This window comes from Lissotriton vulgaris, unplaced genomic scaffold, assembly GCF_964263255.1.
Source record: "Lissotriton vulgaris unplaced genomic scaffold, aLisVul1.2 SCAFFOLD_2515, whole genome shotgun sequence".
Classification (NCBI taxonomy): Eukaryota; Metazoa; Chordata; class Amphibia; order Caudata; family Salamandridae; genus Lissotriton; species Lissotriton vulgaris.
In genome coordinates this window covers 317,151-335,589 of record NW_028247158.1, presented here as the reverse complement: position 1 = coordinate 335,589, position 18,439 = coordinate 317,151, and the positions used below count along the sequence as shown (strand labels likewise).

The 18,439-nt window shown below is 39.4% G+C and overlaps 1 protein-coding gene across 1 annotated transcript; it reads left to right on the top strand.

The window, feature by feature from the left end:
* Positions 1-8,836: 8,836 nt before the first annotated feature.
* Positions 8,837-18,212, top strand: LOC147665619 (G2/M phase-specific E3 ubiquitin-protein ligase-like). Its single transcript, XM_086949641.1, has 5 exons — positions 8,837-8,938; positions 9,029-9,342; positions 12,663-12,844; positions 13,790-13,962; positions 17,990-18,212. The coding sequence occupies exons 2-5, from the start codon at positions 9,192-9,194 to the stop codon at positions 18,210-18,212; spliced, it is 729 nt and encodes a 242-aa protein (XP_086805767.1). The 5' UTR covers positions 8,837-8,938; positions 9,029-9,191.
* The last annotated feature ends 227 nt before the right edge of the window (positions 18,213-18,439 follow it).

Genomic DNA, 18,439 nt, shown 5'->3' with positions numbered 1-18,439 from the left:
GGAGGCAATAAGCCACACTCTAGATGTACCAAGGAATCCTCAAACCAATGTTAGGTCCGATCAAACCTTTTTGAGAAGTAGTAATGCCAATACTAACAGTCTAAGCATATCTAGAGCAAACTACAATACACGATACAGAAACAGAGGACAAGAGGTGGACGAAGAAGTAAGACACGTTTTTTCGAGAGGAAGGTGTTCTTCAAACCCAATGGAATCTTCTAATTCAGCCCAAGAACAGTCAGAAACACGTGTGCAAAGTTCTATGACACAATCGCCAATATTTCACTTTACACGCAACTTTGGAAGACAGAATGGTGAAAGGATGCAACAGCCAACATATACTCGGAGGTTAGATTACATATGATATACTATTTCATTGCTTTCATTGTCTACAAAATAATTTTGTTCTAATAAATTTCCTAATGAGTTTCATTTTAAATTGGGTGTGTGGCATACAAACCACTGGGGTGATGGATGCTCTCCTTCCTCAGACCGAGAATGTCTCACTTGCTAAATGTAGAGTTTCTTGTTGTGTCAGTGATGATTTACCAAAAGAGCTTATTGGAGAGGAGCACATTTGCCAAAAATGCAATGGAGTGCTATTTAACAGTTAATGGACAACAATAGTTAATGTACAGCATTTTTTTGCTTTATTTGCTTTATTTTATTTGCTTTATTTGAAATAAACACTTTAATTTGTGGTTTGTTGTTTCCTATTTTTTTAATACATATATTTTTTAATACATACAAATATGTATATGTACACACAGATATAGTGTATATATAATATATATATATATATATATATATATATGTCAATTCAAAATCCCTCTCATCGGAGAGATAAAAACGGGACGAACTCTCGTGTCTTTTACTTTTTACACTTTTTATTCCTTCAGCATGTGGCTAGTAGGCAAAGTACGATCAACGTGTTTCGGAATGCCCAGATTCCTTGCTCATGATCGTGTAAAAAGTAGGAGACACAAGAGTTCGTCCCCTTTTTATCTCTCCGGTGCGAGGGATTTTGAATTGACATATGGAGCGGCTTGGTTTCCGCCACAGGGAAACAAACCCACATAGAGCGCTGCATGACCCAGTAACTGAGAACCAATGGAAAGGATATATATATATATATATATATATATATATATATATATATATATATATATATATATATATATCCAAGCACATTATTACACTTTGATAGGAGCCCCAGTACCTGCAGGGTGGCCTCGTATGAACAGGCAAAGAGTCTCCTGACCTTTAAAACCACAACACAGGAAGAGATATCCTTTCCAAGGAAATGCTGCCTCTGTGTATTTGAATAAAGCTGATGTTTTACGGACTTGAAGCCTCAATATCTCTTCCTGTGTTTTGATATATATAGATATATATATATATTTATTTTTTTTGGACATTGACAAAGGCGTGTAGCCGAAACGCGTCTGTCGGGCTTTTTTGTTGCGGAAATAATTTAAGAAAATATTCCCTCTGGTGTGCGCCTCGTTTATGGTCCGGAAAAAGGGAGCATCGTACAGCAAAAAAAAAATATATATATATGTGTATATATATATATATATATATCTATCACTGAGAAAACCAAAGGTTACAGGGACGCTATAGTTACAAAGTAGACAAAAAGTAGAAATTCACTAAAAAGGGAAAGGTTACAGGGGTGTTACTGTTCAGTTCACAATTTTACCCACTATAAACCATACATATTCAGCAGTTATAGTTCAAGTTATCTCTAGTTACTATAACTCATGCCCTAAAGAAACTATAGCTTTCGTCCCCACCATGCACACTTTTGTCATCAATACTTTTTTTACAGCAAATGTTTCACTGCTATTATCAATGATTTAATAGAAGATGCCATGATTGATGTAATATGTGGGGTAACTAGCAAACCATTGCAAAGGCACATGTCATAATCCAGGGTCCTAAAATGGCTGTCACTACTTCCTGGTTGAAGTAGTGGCAGACAATCAAATCTTACCATGAGATCTGCTGGATACGCAGAACCTCCATGTCCCTACATATACAGAATAAAAAAGAATAAGGATTTACTTTAAAACTACAGAACAGATTTCCACCAAATAGCAAAAAAGAGATCTTTCTGGACCAAGATCTAGCTTTCTGCAAAATTTGGTGTAATTCTGTTCAGCAGTTCAGGCTGTAGTCGTGTTTAAAATCACTATGGGAAATTGCATGTGAAAACACGTTTTGGGACCCTCTCTTTTTCTTGCACCACACAAGATGAATTTGTCTGAAACTTTTCAAACAGCTGCTTAAGTGAGTGGTCAACTAGTTTTAGAAATGTTGTGATGATTTGTCAAACAGGGTCAAAGTTATTCGTAAAAAAAAAGCTTTTCCTATGGAAACTAGGTTCCACAAGTTGCCCAAGGCGTAGCTCAGTCGTACAAGAACCAACATGTATATATATATTGCAAATGTCAGGGAAGGGCACTCTCAGGATGTAGCACAATGGTTCATGCACGCCACTTCCCATGGTTCCCACAGTTCCAGAAGGGGCAATGAGAAGATTATATATAGAGAGATAGAGAGAGAAAGAAATGATGAGCACAGTCCAAGAACTCCTTAAAAATGGTTTACTCAATAAACATGCACCATGATTGGGCTAAAGGTGGTGTAACAGTTCTAAAAATAAGATCTTAAACTTGTTATTTTATGCTTTATGAACGCTTTGCTCTTTCAAGACCATTGTGCCAATCAAATGTTCTTTTTTTCTGATCTAAGGAGAGTTTTTTCTTTGTACTTCACATCAACTGGTTCTTGAATTGTGGCATAGTACAAAGTGTAGAATTATTTTCAATTTCTAATTATATAATTGACATATGGACATGACTTTGCATTTCAGGCATTTTCGTGGGCCTCCTACATTCACTAAGGAAGTAATTCTTTTATCTGGACCTCACGATGAGATTGTTGTGAAGCAAGGAACAAAGCAATTTCTTTATGAGAGTGGACATATCATCACAACTTTTGAATTTAACAAATTATGGACTAACCATGAGGTGCAGGACCAACTCCATGTGGCTTTTAGCCCCAAAATTGACAATATTGAGTAAGACAATTTTCATTTCGTATATTTTTATGCAATACTATTTTAAAAATATCAGCAAGTTGTATATGGAATTGTCATCTATTTCCACTTAATTAGGTAACAGTCTTGCATTAAATCTATTTTGTAAATTAAAACCATATACTTTCTATGTATTAAGAGATTTTTGGTTATGTATATGGAAAATGAATACAGAAAAATTTAAGAAATAATGAGTGTCAATGGTCAGATAGACAGGGCAAGGAAACTAACTGCAGGTGTCAATAAAAAAACCTTTTTTTACACATATTACAATAGTTAATGGAGTGATATTCTTAAAAGTAGGAGTACAAATAATTCAATAATTGTGCTAGTAGTCTAACATATAGATGCGTATATTCACTACATTCAGTTCCGGAAGAATCAGGACCACTGACGTGAAGGAAAAGCATAGCACATTGTACAATCAATATAGTGACAATTAAAATGCTGTAAGATAAGAAGTTCCATCTGTTCAATTCTTATCCACAGCGCTACCTCCCATCCACTATATAGATGGTGTTGGAAACTGTGGGGCATATTTTTAAAGATTTGGAGTTGGGCAGTGCCGCAAGTCATTTTTCTGCACTGCCCTACGCTAATTCGAAAGGGCAGGAAATGCCCTGTATATACAAGAAGCAGTACATTTACTGTCCTTTCAGACCACGCCGGCACGCAATATCCACCCATAAACCAACGCAGGCACCCTCACATCATCTTGCAAGGAAGTCTGCGTTGTTGGCATGATTGGTTTTGTGCTGAAAGGGGCACTTTCCTGGATAAAAACGATCATTAGAGGCATTTTTCTTCTATGTTTGCTGCAGAATGCAGCACAGATGCAAAGTGCAAAGCATGAGAAATGTAAACATTTCTCCTCATGATGCATGCTCTAGAGAATAGACTGCCTCTTTGACACAGAATGAGGCAAGGCCAGAACTTGCACTTCTTTGCTTTACTCCATATCTACAAAGCCATGAAAAGCCATGTAAAGTGGCTTCTAATGGCCTCGTAGATCTAGATCTGCACTTGGCGCCTCTGGAAGGTCACAAAGTGATGCTTTGGCAGCGCAGTTGTGCCACAAGGAACTTGTAAATAAGACCCTGGGTTTCTGGTTGGCAAAGGCATGCCCCATGTCTAAACAGGAACCCTCAATCCTATTAAGGGTATCTCAGATACACACTAAAAGATTACCTGTGCTCAACCTCTTGTAGGTTGGCACAGAACAGTCAGGCGAATCAAAATAGTCAATGTGTACAGTATTTGTGCTACACAACACACAATAACACTATGAAAACACAACAGAAATACCACACGCAGGTTTCGAAAAACAGGCAATAATATTATAAATGAATCTAAAACAAACCAACATAAATTGAAAGAGTAGAAGTGGAGTTATGAATTTATAAAGAATAAAAAGAGGACTAGCCTTCACAAGCAATATGCACCAATCAGAGACCAGGGACAAGAGCCATGCAGGTCCAGTGAACATAGTACATTGATCCTAGGCGCAACAGCGAGATGCGGAGCGCAGGGGAGCACCATGTCGATCCCCCATTGGTGGCGATGCGTCGGTTACGAAGACGAAGTGCCGAAAATGAGATGCTTTGTTTTTTAGTGCGATGTTCCGAACATCAGTGTGCACAGGCGTTGCATTGGTTCTGATGTAATCTGCCGATTCTACTCCTGTCACAATTACGATGCATTGGGTTCTGCTTCATACAAGCTAAGGATGGTTTATTTCTCTGGAGCAAGTATCTGGGTCCACTTCCAATGGACCAGGCAGAGGAGAAAGTTTATATACTTTGATATCGCTGAGTCGCAAGCAACAGGAGGAAATCAAATAAGCCCTTGGAGAACACTTTGGTCGCAAGGTAGAGTCCAGCTGTCACTCAGCAGGGCCAGTGAGCAACAGGCAGAAGGGCAGCACAGCAGAAAAGCAGGTTTTCAGGATCAGTGGTCCAGAACAGTGACAGTCCTTGAAGCCTCACGGCAGTCCTTCTGACAGAGTTTTGTTACAGGTCTATGGGCCACCTAGGGCCTATCGTAGGGGTGACATATTTGTAGTAAAAAGGATATTTAAGGCTTGAATTTTAAATGCCAAGTCGGAGTGGCAGTAAACTGCACACGCAAGCCCTGCAGTGGCAGCCTAAGACAGGTCTGATAGGCTACTTGAGTGAGTTGCACAATCAGTGCTATAGGCCCTCTAGTAGCATTAAATTTACAGGCCCTGGGTATAAAGAATACCATTTTAATGCACCTACAAGTCAATTAAATATACCAATTGTGGATAAACCAGGTTTATGGCAGAAGCACAGGCACACTTTAGCACTGGTAAGCAGTGGTCAGAGTCCTAAGTCCAACACAAACAATCATTAAAAAGTGGATGTAAAGAAGCAAAAAGTATGGGGAAAGATCACTCAAAGGCTGACAAGTATAACAGATTGTCAGCATTGCTAAAAGTTGGTCAGCTTGTTGACAAACAGGCTTACTTCTCCCTTCTTGGATGATATTCTGAGTGATACAGATTTAGCATTTCTGATATTTTGAGATATGTTTAAATGTATAATTTTAAAAGTTCATGTGTAGTTAAACTAACACTCCACTTTTTGTTTTTATAGCATAAAACTTCTGATGCCATGCCATAACAAATTAGTGCAGCCATTGCTAATGGACAAACAGAGTCTGTCAGGTCTTATAATCTCAAAACTCTTCAAACGGAAATCAGTCTATTTACAGCCATCAAGGCAAATTCTTCAACTTCCTGATTCACAGGTGCCTGTAAGTAATACTTGCATAAATTACGCTCTGTGGTTTCTTTTGAAAGGAATTGGGAACATCTATTAATAAATATGCATGCATTTCCATATTCCCATAACATTTTGCATGTTCTTTCTAGTGCAGTTAGATATAAAATTATGTTTTATAGCGTAGCAATATCTATCTAAAGCCGGAAGTAAAATACTGTACTATGTTACCGAAAATAAAAAGGAGGAACATTACTTATTTAGATCAGAGTATACAACTATACTTTATATTATCATTCAATTGGATCCACTTTGTTTTAATTTGGGCGTTAAACAGCACAGTGCAATATTTAACTATATTCATATAGCTATGTATCACCATCCTATGCGGTTCTCTCTTACTCTATATGGAGAGACTGCCAACAAATGTGAACAATTGATTGCTTATACAGAGTGTATTATTGAGTTAATTTCTGTGTGTGTATAAGATGCAGAGGGGAATTTGACCAAAGTCATGGAGTTAGGGTTGAATGAAAAACAAATGCGCATCGACACAAGTATGGTTATTTAGTAAAATACAGAAATCTACAAAAGGGTTAAGTTGGTAGCCTGTATGGTAAGAGCTTTGGAATAGTGGGCGATGACCAGAGAAGTATTCTTACCATCTTGTGCTGATTCTGAACTTCCTCTTACAAGGAGGTCAGAAAAGAATAATGAGAAATACATTTGCCTGTGTTCATGCCTAATGTCTTGTGAGTGGGTCAGATTCTACTTGGAATGCAGGTGTGCTGGCTTTGCTTTAAATGAAAGGATGGGATCTGTTTCAGAATAGTCTGTTTATTATTGCCTTCCTCAATTACATTTGACTATGTTTCATATATTAAGTGCGAAGAAAAGAAGTGGTCCCATGTTTTCAAGTCTCCAGTAAGTACAAGATGGTCAGTAAATGGTAAGTGCCTTGAGCTGGGAGTTCTATTACATATGTAATGTCGGAATTTACATTTGAAAAATATGGAGTTGTGCTATGGATGATCTGGTAGGCAGTTTAAACCACCTTATAGGAGTAGGACTTGTGTATGGTCAGCTGCCAGTGGAAATGCTTGTGTGATGCTGTCCTGAAGGAGTAGTTTTTGTCTGGCTACTACACACTGGCCATTTGTAAATTGTTTGATTACTAACATTTCTTGTATATCTTCAAGATTCATGTCATGTGCCATTGTTGTTTTATAGGATGAAGGCATAGAAGAAAAAACGGACATGGTGATGTGGCTGGAAAGCGAAGAACCTTTCAGCAATAATTCTGCTGAAACAGAATACCTGAGTAGTTCAGATCCATTGAAAGTCGGCAACATTACAGCAAATCCAATTTCTGCTAACACGACAGAAGAACATACATTTCAGATATCGCCCTCTCCCACTCTCATTAGAGAAGGATTTGATGACCATTATCGGTACTGGTTTTCTCAACCCAGATACTCAATTTGAGATTTGCTTGCTTTTTCAATATTGTTATATCAGTTCGAAAGTATTTGGCTTTCATAAAAAAAGCAATTCTCTTGCAAGTTTTGTCAGGAGCAGCCCAGTAATGCAGGACCATGAAGAACTGCTTTCCCAGCTCTTTCCCGTGATGTAAGGCTATTGGATCATGCAGTTATTGTACAATGCATCTGAAGTGGTCAAATACTTAAAAAAAAAATAGTATATCAAGGCAGGTAATGGTATGTCAGCAGTCACTTAAATGATGCAGGAATACAACAATGTAAAATGTACAATTCCAAGCAGTAGTTGTGTGGCATAATGTAGTATGGTGGCCATGGCATCTTAGCATGCAGACAGAATGACAACACGCTTAATTTAAAAGTTATAAAACCAAATTTCTAGGTGTCTAGTAGTCAATATGGAGTACCACAGGTATGTACTTCCGAACTAGAACACCCTTGGTGTGTGGCATGGCGCTAGTAGTTTGTTCTTGTTTTACATATTGTATGGATCTTAACTATATGCTACCACTAACCCATCTTCTGTCTATTAAAATGCATTGATGGTGAAATTGTAATCTGCACTACTATGCTAAATAAATGTGGAGGGCAAAAACAAGACTGGTGATTTCTATAAGTCTAAAGTAATTGGCTTACACAATTAAGCATAATTAATCATTAAACATACTCAGGTTGGTTACATGATCATACCTTGTGTGCACAAATTAGATGAGTTCTCTAGTGATGATTATTGCTTAATTTGGTAAAACGTTAGTAATCCAAACCTAGGAACAAATGTCCCTATTCACAGCATCAGGCAATTTGCGTCAGCAAAAACGCTTTTATGGAATCTCAATTTGGGTTCTGTGATTCTGTATTAGGAAGGGGCATGAGGAGGGCATCCCTTCTTAACACAAAATTGGAATGGTATGTACAAATGTTTTGCGACTGAAATACGGTGGCAAAAACATTATCAATTTACAACCAATTGGTAACCCATTCACAAATGTGAAGAGTTCCCCAAGATACAACTTCACCTCTGAGAATGGTTGAAAAATATTCAAGGGGCCACTGGCCTGCTCTTAAAAACTGAAACTTCCAAGTTTCATGTATTTCTTTTTTAAACTCGTCATGGTTTCCTTTAAGGAAAATGGGCTGCATTTAGAAAAAAACAATAGTTTCTTTATTTAAATGCAATCACAGACATGGTTATCTGCTGACCCCAACAGGCCACCATCCCTGTGATGACTACGATTCCTAATGGGTTTCAAATTGTGACCTACCTCAACCCACTCAAATCAGTAATTAAACTCAGAAGACTTCCATATATTAGGAATAGCGATTTCCAAATTGTGATTCACAGGGAATCGCAATTGGCAAATGGCTATTTCTTACTTTCATACATGTTGCCCTATAAGTCATGTATAAAGGTGACTTGTAACAGGAAGGCATAGGATGATACTTCGATTGTTTTTTTAACATAGTAATAGTTGACAATATTCTTACTGTTTTAGATGTTACACTGAACTGTTGGTTGATAATGTGCACATTCCTGATGATGAAGAGTTTGATACCTCAAGTATCAATATTGCTGAACAAAATGAGGCGCACGAAAGGTGATTTTATAAGTTTTAATTCTGATTTATACGTTTAATTTTTAACTAATACATTTGATAGCTTAGCTTTATTTATTTCCTGTATTTCAGTGAGAGCGATGATATAACGTTGAAGGATCTACTATCAAACCTTGCTTTACAAATTGACTCTGAAAAGACATGCAAGTTCAACATAAATCGGCGAAACATTTGGGATGGAGCACGTCGTGCGTTCCTTCGCAAAACTTATAAAGCAACCAACCGTATATCTGTTATGTTTACTGATTCCTCTGGTAACTCTGAAGGAGCTGTTGATTTTGGCGGCCCAACACGAGAATTTTTGCGATTGTTAATGCATCATTTACAGCACAGCAAACTCTTCGAGGGACTCGAAAACAGGAAGACACTCAGTTGTGATGCCCAAGGTACCTTACATTTATTATATTCCAACCTTTCTAAACTGCTCGAATTCTAGAGGAGCGAAATAATAATTATTAAAAGTGTAAATAATATTTATAATATATTACTTACTGACTTCTTCAAAGTTTGTTTGATACCACTGATCAGGCATTCTCAAAGAATTTTTACTAAAAGGGGAATAGCGAAAGGAATACTGAACTATACTATTCATTTATGCAGCAAGAGCAGACTGATTTAAATTCCACCCACTGAATATATCCCTTGCAGCCTGTAAAACAAACTTGCTAGCATGTACTCCATTATATATTTTATGTTTACTTTGTATTAAATGAGGGGCTAAGGTTTTCCTGCAGTAGTTACTGTTATCAATTGAGAGAAAATGTCTCTGACAAGTACTTCAAATAATGGCTAACTTTAGAGATTCTGCATTAGGTAATCTTAGTTGATGCTCAGGGGCAGCAGTGTGTATGAATTAAACACCCAAACTGTACAGATGCATCCTGCATATTTGGAAACATAGGCCCATATATCAAAGGCAATAACCCACTGCGTGAATTAGTTTGATACATGGGACTTGAGACACTGGCCGGGTCATAAAGGTAGGAGTTTTTGTTGTGCATAGAAATTCCAGTCCATTGTAGATGCTGATCTTAAAAAACAAGTTCTCAGAATAGACACTTTCCTCCACTGGAGCCCATCAAGACATCTTCTAGGAGGTTTGAGAAAGCAGAACTTTTTGGGTACAGCACCTTAATTATGGTAAAGTTCGGAATATGTTGCAGCTAAAAGAAAGAAACATCTGGAAGGTCCCAAAATTGTATGTAATATTCTAATCCTGGTTAAACACCATGTTGTGAATCTCTTTGGGCAGGAATGAGTTGTACCTTTTAATCAGGTACTACATATATAAGCACGAGGTGGAGACATTTAATCTGGGTTATTACTTCAGGTCCCCAACAATCATCCTCCAAGGAATTTAACTTTGCCAGCTTTCATCCCTTATTGGAAGTTGTGCCTGGTGATGTCGGGTTCCTTGGTGAGGGAGAGAATGGGTTGGGTGTCGAATGCGTAGCGGAACGATGTTGAACCCATGGTTTCTGATGATGCCTGCAAGGGGCGCCATGTAGACTTTGAAGATGGTGGGGCTGAGGCCGGATCCTTGGGGTACTCCGCATCTGGTCTCTGTTGGTTGTGATAGGAAATAAAGAAGTCTTATTCTCTGTGTTCTGTCCATGAGGAATGAGCGGATTCAGTCTAAGGCTTTTCCTTGGATGCTGGCGTCGTGGAGTCTGGTGGTTTAGTGTGCGGTGGGAGACAGAGTCGATGGCTGCTGATAGGTCCAGGAGGATGAGGGCTTCCGTTTGGCCCTGGTCAAGGAGTGCGCGGATGTCATCTGTGGCGGCGAGGAGGGTGGTCTTGGCGCTGTGGTTGCTGCAGAATCCGGAATGGGAGATGTCTTTTATGTTGTTGGCTTCAATGAAGTATGTTAGCTGGGTGCTGGTGGCCTTTCCGATGACCTTGGCTGCGAAAGGAAGCAGCAAGATGGGCATGAAGTTCTTGCGGTCCGCCGGGTCTGCGAGGATTTAATTTGGAGGGGGTTGACTTAGGTGTTCCAGTTGTCGAGGAATGTGACGGTCACAATGGAGCAGTTGATGGTTCAATGTAGCTCGGATGCGATGGCTGTGGCAGCCCTGAGTAAGATGTGTGTCGGGCAGGGGTCTGTTGGGTGACATTGCTGGGGGTGGGGGTTGAGGCAGTGCAGAGGTCTTGGTCGTCCAAGTTGTAATAGAGCGTCTTGATCTTGAGATGAAAGAAGGATCTGAGTCTATTGCAGAGGTCTTGGGAGTGAGGGGCGTCTGTTTCGCTGTTGGGCTTGTCAAATTCCTGTATGATGGAGAAGAGGTCCTTGGAGTTGTGGGTGTTGGAGAGTATTCTGTCTTTGAGGAAATTCTTCTTTGTGGATTTGATGAGTTTGTGGTATGCCGTGGTGGCTGTTTTGTAGGGGATGCGTGTTTCTGGAATTTTGCTGTTTTTCCGTGTCTTTTCCAGTCGACAGCAGGCATGCTTGGATTCTTGGAGTGCTGTGGTGAACAAGTTTGCTTTCTTGTTGTGTCGTCTTGTAGTCTTCTGGAGGGGAGCGAGTGTGTTGGTTCAGTTGACGATCAATTGGTGGAGGTTGCAGATTGTGCATGGGAGGCGATGCGTGTGCTTGTGTATGGTGCGTTTTCTAAAGGAGAAGTGGATGCAATGGTGGTCAGCCCAGAGCAGTTCCATGATGTGACAGAGGAAGATGCTATTTCCTCCTGCGAAGACAGGGTCAAGTGTGTGTCCTGTTGTGTGAGTGGGGGCAGAGATAAGTTGCTGCAGTCCTATGTTGCTGAGGTTCTCTAGGAGCACAGTGGTGTTGGGGTTGTGGTGGTTATTCAGGTGGAAGTTTAGTTCTCCAAGTAGAATGTAGTCTGTGGAGGCGAGTGCGTGGGATGTGATGGGGTTAGCAATGACATTGGTGAATGGAACATGGGGCCAGGCAGTCTGTAGGCGACGGTTCCGCTGAGGTTCGTTTTGGGGTTGGTCTGGAAGTGGATGTGTTCTATGTGGGCGAGGCATCGTCCGAGTCAGTGGTTGTCATGCAGAGGGAGCTTTTGTGGATGCTGGCGAGTGGGGCGGGTGGAGCGGTCTTTCTTCAGGATCTTGCATTTGATCATTACTGGATATAAAAAATAACCTCAACTGTCGTTAAATTTTATCATGCAAAACCTGTCGAAAGGGTATTTACTATACCATGCAGATTTTGGTGTTTTAAACACCAAGATCTGCATGCTATTCTCCTCAAACTAGTAATAAGTGTTATTTATCACAACCAATATTTAATGTACCCTATGGTAAAATTATTTATCAGGTGCCTAAAGTAACAGGTAAACTTGTAATCAGGCCATCCGTCTAAAACTCTTGTTCTCTCAAAAATACATTGGGGTCCTGATTTATAAAGTTACTGTTAAGAGTGTGGAGTCTTGAACTGGGGTCCTGATTTATAAAGTTACTGTTGTGAGTCGGGTGTTTTGAACTTCAGTGTGGAGATTCTGCACTGAGTACGGAGACTATGTCCCAAGTACAATGATTAAGCCCCGTGTGTAAAGGCTCCGCCACAAATGCTGAAACTCTGCATGCTTGACTTTACTGCACGTGTACCTTCGTGAATCAGGCTGTGGATTCTTGGATAATGTTTTCTAGATTTTATGCAATAAATTTAGTTTCAGAGATATATAATAAATGTTTTATAGATAAGCAGAACGCAATACATTTAATTAATTTTTTCTTGTTTAAGGTATGCGAAATGATGACTATTACCTTGCTGGGCAAGCCCTGGCCGTTTCCCTAGTTCACGGGGGTACTGCTCCAAATTTTGTGTCGCCTGTTTTGTATCAATGTTTAGTTTCTGATGCAAAAAATGTGAATTGCAGTTTGGTAGATGTGGTAGATCCGGATACACGAGACATGTTGCAAGAGGTAAGCAATATATAGTAAACATTTGTGCTGATGAATGTTTATCAATATTTATTATTTTGTTTTCACATAGTTGTGGGTCTATTAGTCAAAAACATGCAAATCATTTGCGTTTAATGTTGGGGTTAATAGATATTCATGTACCTTAGATTTATGTATAATTGCCATATGTACTATAAACGAATATGAAAAGAAATGACACTCATCTATTTGGAATTGGGTCAATCCTGAATGTCTATTCCCGGTCCTCCACACTTTTTTAAAGTTTCCAGAGCAACCTCTACGTATTTGCTACTCTCTCAACTGCCATACACAAATCCACATTCTTGCATCAGTAATCAATCAAGAACGTCCTACTGTTAACCCGATGTTGATCTATATTTCTTGGTGATACCACCAAATCAAAAGTATGTGATATGTTCTTGATATGTCAGAGTCTTCACATTACAAGAAGACAAAGTTTCAGGCACATAACTAGAGTCATACCATCTACCACTTCCATGAGACTTCCCTGGAATTGCTACAATTTTCAACACTGACTAATAACATAATAGAAGGGGCCATCCGGACCATGTTTCTGCAAACAATGTGATATAGGAGAGGACCTATATATCTGTATTCAGGATTAATACACTCAGTGTGGAATTTTGCAATTGAACTAAAAAAAACCTACTGCCAAACACATTCAGGTACATTAGGCCATTGTGCTAGTCATCTTTGTCTAATTCTCTTACAATCTTTCCCAGTTGGTGTTCCATTCAGCGAGAGAGTGTAGCTAGTGTAAAACTACAGTACCATTAACTACTGTAGCAGTTGATACTGTTTTAGTCCATTGACTGTTAAACTTTTGTAAACATTCAACTTACTGAACAAATATGTTTATTTAGCAGATGGCCATATTTTTTGTTACTGTTTAATCAAAATATAACAATCTTAATTTTTCCATAGATTGAGGATGCTTCATCTCTTGAAACTCTTCAAGGACTGATTCAAAAACACAGCACAATTCTAAGTGTGGCAGGTTGCTTCCGTCCATTAAAATCTCTGAATGACAAAAAAGAACTATTGGAAGATATCATCAATTGGTACATTGTGGGGAGGACTGTTCCTTCACTAGTTAGGTACAGTGATATTTATATGCATATGCATTATAAAACAATATCATTTTGACTTTGCAATACATGCATGTCCATTTTTAAAAAGTAATTACTATAAATCACTGTCCATCCTAATGGCATCATACATATTCACACTGTCAGAAATGTCCCAAACACAGATTGTGAAATCAAGCACATCATGGGTTTCAAATATATTTTACATTTACTTTGTTTCAGTTTTTTATTGGCATTTTACAATATAACTTGTGCAGTCCTTCCTCCAGAGGGCACAAATAGAAGGCTAACCAAAATTAGAGGAATCCTAACAATCCCATATGTTCAGCCCACGCAGCACAAATCAAAATAAAGAAAACAAACAGTAAGAAATAAAAAAAGAAAGGCCTTCCCACCTCCCCAACTTCCCCAAATAGAAATTGCAAAAGAAATTACGCAACAACTACCTTCTTTTCATAGTCATAATGGGCAACAGCATACACAGCAGAACATCAGAGGTATTGGACTTCTCATATTCAAGTCTTGGCATCCGAAAAAGAGTTCTAAAAATGTAACAGATTCAGGGCTTGCATGTGTATGGGATAGAAAAGTAATGGCAGCCCCATGATTAAAAACTTGATTAGCAGGCCACACATTTCCTCAACGTTTCTAAATGTATCCACCAGGACATTGAACAGTCTCACAGTTGTCCGAATAGTCTGAGATATCACATTAACACGGGTGGAGGGTCAACTTCATTCTGATCCGCCACCTTGTTTTAACTGACCCCAAACTATTCCACATATTCAATTGTTCAGTAAATGTTTGATATTTTAACAAGTTACATCATAGTCCCAACAAAGCAAAACCTGGTATATCCAAGTATCACTTTAAATTCTGTAATGATTTCCAGAAAAGGGTGACATGAGGACTTTATCACCATATGTGTTTAAAGCCTCATAATAATCCACAAACTGCCAACAAAGAGTGTTGGCCTATTTTTTAAACTGAGTAGGATATAGATCTCAATCAAATATCACCTGATAATGAGCTTCCCTTCCTGCTAGCGTGTGCAAGATTTTTTGGGAATTACACCATTGCGTAGACCGGAGCAGTACCATCTAACTAAGGCCCTCAATGTTATCTTAAAATTCTTGCAGAGTATGAGTTGGGACTGAGGTGAGTAGCATACTATTTAGAAAGGTGATCCTAACCCTAGTCCCTCCTGCACAAACATCTCAACTGAAAGGAGATCTTTAAATCTCTGGAAGCTGCTAATTTGTTCAGGGTTGGAGAGACCAATTAGATCATTGAGTGAATCTTATACACTTACAAGAAATTTACTATTGCAGGCTCCAACAGTAAACGTATCTCTTTTCCCTGAAACCTAACAGATAGTATGGTAGCCCTCCCTCCTACAGGTTAATAAAGGGACCTGGATCTATTGCCCGTTTAAATGATGTATTCAAATCAATGGCGTGGGTGGAGAGGGGAATGATGTCAATGCAGATTTCTTAATAACCATGTCTAGACTATGAAAGTTGCCTTTGTGGGGGGGGGTTGCTTAAATATGCATTCAGATTTTGACCTCCAGAACAGGTCCCAAATGTAGCATCCTATCACCACCCTTTCCATATGTGACCAATGCTTCTCGGCATCTGTGTTTGTCAGAGCAACCACTTTACTATCGCCCTCATTTGGGCTACTCTGTGGTATATGGGCAAGTCCGGGTAGGGCAAGTCGCCCCCCATGGTTTGGTAGTCATGTATATTTATGCCTGTTTATCAGAGAGTGTAGCCCTCTCTGCCTGCCCAATAAAACAACTATTCAACTGATTAAGGGATGCCAACAGTTTCCTGTAGACCATTATAGCATGTGCCTGGAAAAGATAGAGGACTAGAGAAACTAAGTTTATCTTAATGGAATTGAGCCTCCACAATGAAGATAGGTACAGAGAGGACCACCTCCGACAGTCCTCTCATATAACCTGAAGAAGTGGTGGAAAGTTAGCTTTGTAAAGGTGCTCAATCTTAGGAGTTAATATAACACCCAGGTATGTGCCTTATTTGTCCATTGGTACTGGGTGTTTAGTGCTAGTTACTCAACCTTGCCCCAAGATAGTGTAAGCCTGAAAATTCTTGACTTTGCTGTGTTTACAATGAAGCCTTATACTCCCTCAAAGCGAGTAAGAAGGTGTTGAATTCAAGGGAAAAATCTTGAGGGATCAGTAAATGATTAGAGGACATCATCAGCGAACAAGAATGCTTTATGAATCTCCCGCCCAAAGGTTATGCTTCCAACCTCCTGGTCGGCCCTAATGTGCTTCACAGGGTTGTATGCTTAGAGCATAAAGAAGCAGTGAGAGTGGGTAGCCCTTCCTTGTCTCGACCCATTGGTACCCTCTCTTTCTTCTGCAATTCACTAGGATTTGGGACATAGGATTATTGCAATTCAGCCAAACCAATGCTATAAATCTTTGATCAAACCTCTCTATAGTCCTCGTGAGGAAGACCCAGTCCACCCAGTCGAAAGCTTTCTCGTGTCCAAGGCCACTATATGACCAGGATCTTATTTATGTTGACCTTTTCCACCAGCTGTTATCATATGTCTCTTAATTAGACAAATCCTGACTGTGCTGTGAAACAGAGCTATTCAGCTTTACTGCTGTAATTCCAGAGCAAAATTTAACATCAAGATTTAACAAGGGTGTCAGTCTGTAGGAAGCAGAGCTGGTGAGATTTCTTTGGTTTAGGTGTTACTGTAAGTAGGGCTTCACTCATTGTTATTGAAAGTTTGCTATTTTGTGGGATACTATTAAATAAGGTTGTGAAGTCTGGTACCAACACCGGTGGGTGTGTCTTAAAGAAATCACTTGTAATGCAGTTGGCCCCAGGAGCCTTTTGCATTTTAAGCTCCTTATTTGCAAGAGGTTCTATATTCGAATACCGCTGTGTTAACTCTCCACTGATTAGCTATCCCCTGTCGGTCCGGCAATCTCAGGGAGTTCAGTGTACAAAACGGACCCCAGTCTGCACTTGTGTTTACGGGGAAACCCTTGCTCCAGCACCAGAAGCTGATATCCTCATTAAAATGTGTATGTTCTGTTTACAGGGGATCATCAGCCAGGCACAAATTTGTAGATTTAATTCAGGGCAATCACTGCGCCATGCTGCCTTGCCTCATCACAATATCTTTGCTCAGCCAATTCAGGTCACTGCTGATCCCAGCCATGCTAAATATCTGTCCCCTCAATCCACCAAGCGCCTTTAATGATCAACAGGCTCTCCCCTGCAGACTGCCTCAGAGAGCCCTCTACATTACTCAGCCACAGGGCGCCATCTTACCAGGGTCGGACATAGGCAGCCTGCATCTGAGGTATTTTCTACTTGTCCCCCTTCCAGCAGTAGACAGGGTGACTAACTATCACTTGTCAGCAGAACGAAGGCCAGGGATTAAAACAGTCTGTAAAAATTCCTCAAATGGGTTTCTGACTCCATACAAATTTGATATTTGGAAGGAATGTATTGTAGGCGTCACTTCAAAAATACTGAATCAATGTAAGATGATTCACCATTTTACGACTGAAAACCAGGTGGTCTTTTCATCTAATGCATAAAATAACAATGTATTATGCAGGGTTGGCCAGGTCTTGCTAAAAGTCCAAGCACAGTTTCTAAGGTCCTATTCACACACTCCAAAGGGTCCACAGTTTGAAGTCGAAAATTGGCTGCCAAAAAGATCTGTAAATCAACGGTTTGTCCTCTACTAATCTGCATGCTGGGTTTGGTTACTTTTTTTAAAAAAAAGCTGCAGGTCATGTGCTACTTTGCTGCTAGGCAATCATCACAAGACCACAGGAGAAAGAGAATTTGCCTTTGTCAGTGCTCTCCAACCACTAGCTTCAAATATTTCTATTTAGACTGAAGCTCGAACATAGGGCACTGAAGGATTTTTAGATGTGTCATAGACATACCTTAATTTTATAATAACTTTTACATTATAATTTGACCAATAGTTTCACTATTTATGATTAGGTATTCTTTATTCTTTATTGCAGATTAAAGGAGGGGTTAAAAACTCTGGGAGTACTTCAGGCCATGGAAATTCATAAACAACTTTTTGAAGAGGCATTCATTTGGGTGGAACACGAAATCACCACTAATATCATAAATGGAATGTTTAACATTCAATTCAGTTCATCTGGCAGTAACCACCGGTTACAGGAAGAACATATCATTGGTTACTGGAGAGATTACCTCCAAGATTGTGAAGGCAAGTGAAATTCTTTCATTATGTTACAGCTCAACTATTGATGAGACACATCTGTTGAAACTATAATTTAAACCAGCCTATTATGGCAAACATGGTGTCAAAGACTTCCGAAAGATATTGTAGGGAAAGACAGTTAAGGAGGAACAGACCAACCCGTTTTATTTGTACCGAGTAAAATCTATAATAAGAACTAAAGGATAATGCATCCAAAATTGTAAACTCTATGCCTGCTTTA

Excerpts from the sequence above, each read along its gene's own strand:
- LOC147665619 (XM_086949641.1), top strand. The coding sequence starts at position 9,192 with ATGTTTACTGATTCCTCTGGTAACTCTGAAGGAGCTGTTGATTTTGGC. Across the intron at positions 12,845-13,789 it reads CACGAGACATGTTGCAAGAG|ATTGAGGATGCTTCATCTCT; the intron begins GTAAGCAATATA and ends ATTTTTCCATAG. Across the intron at positions 13,963-17,989 it reads ACTGTTCCTTCACTAGTTAG|ATTAAAGGAGGGGTTAAAAA; the intron begins GTACAGTGATAT and ends TCTTTATTGCAG.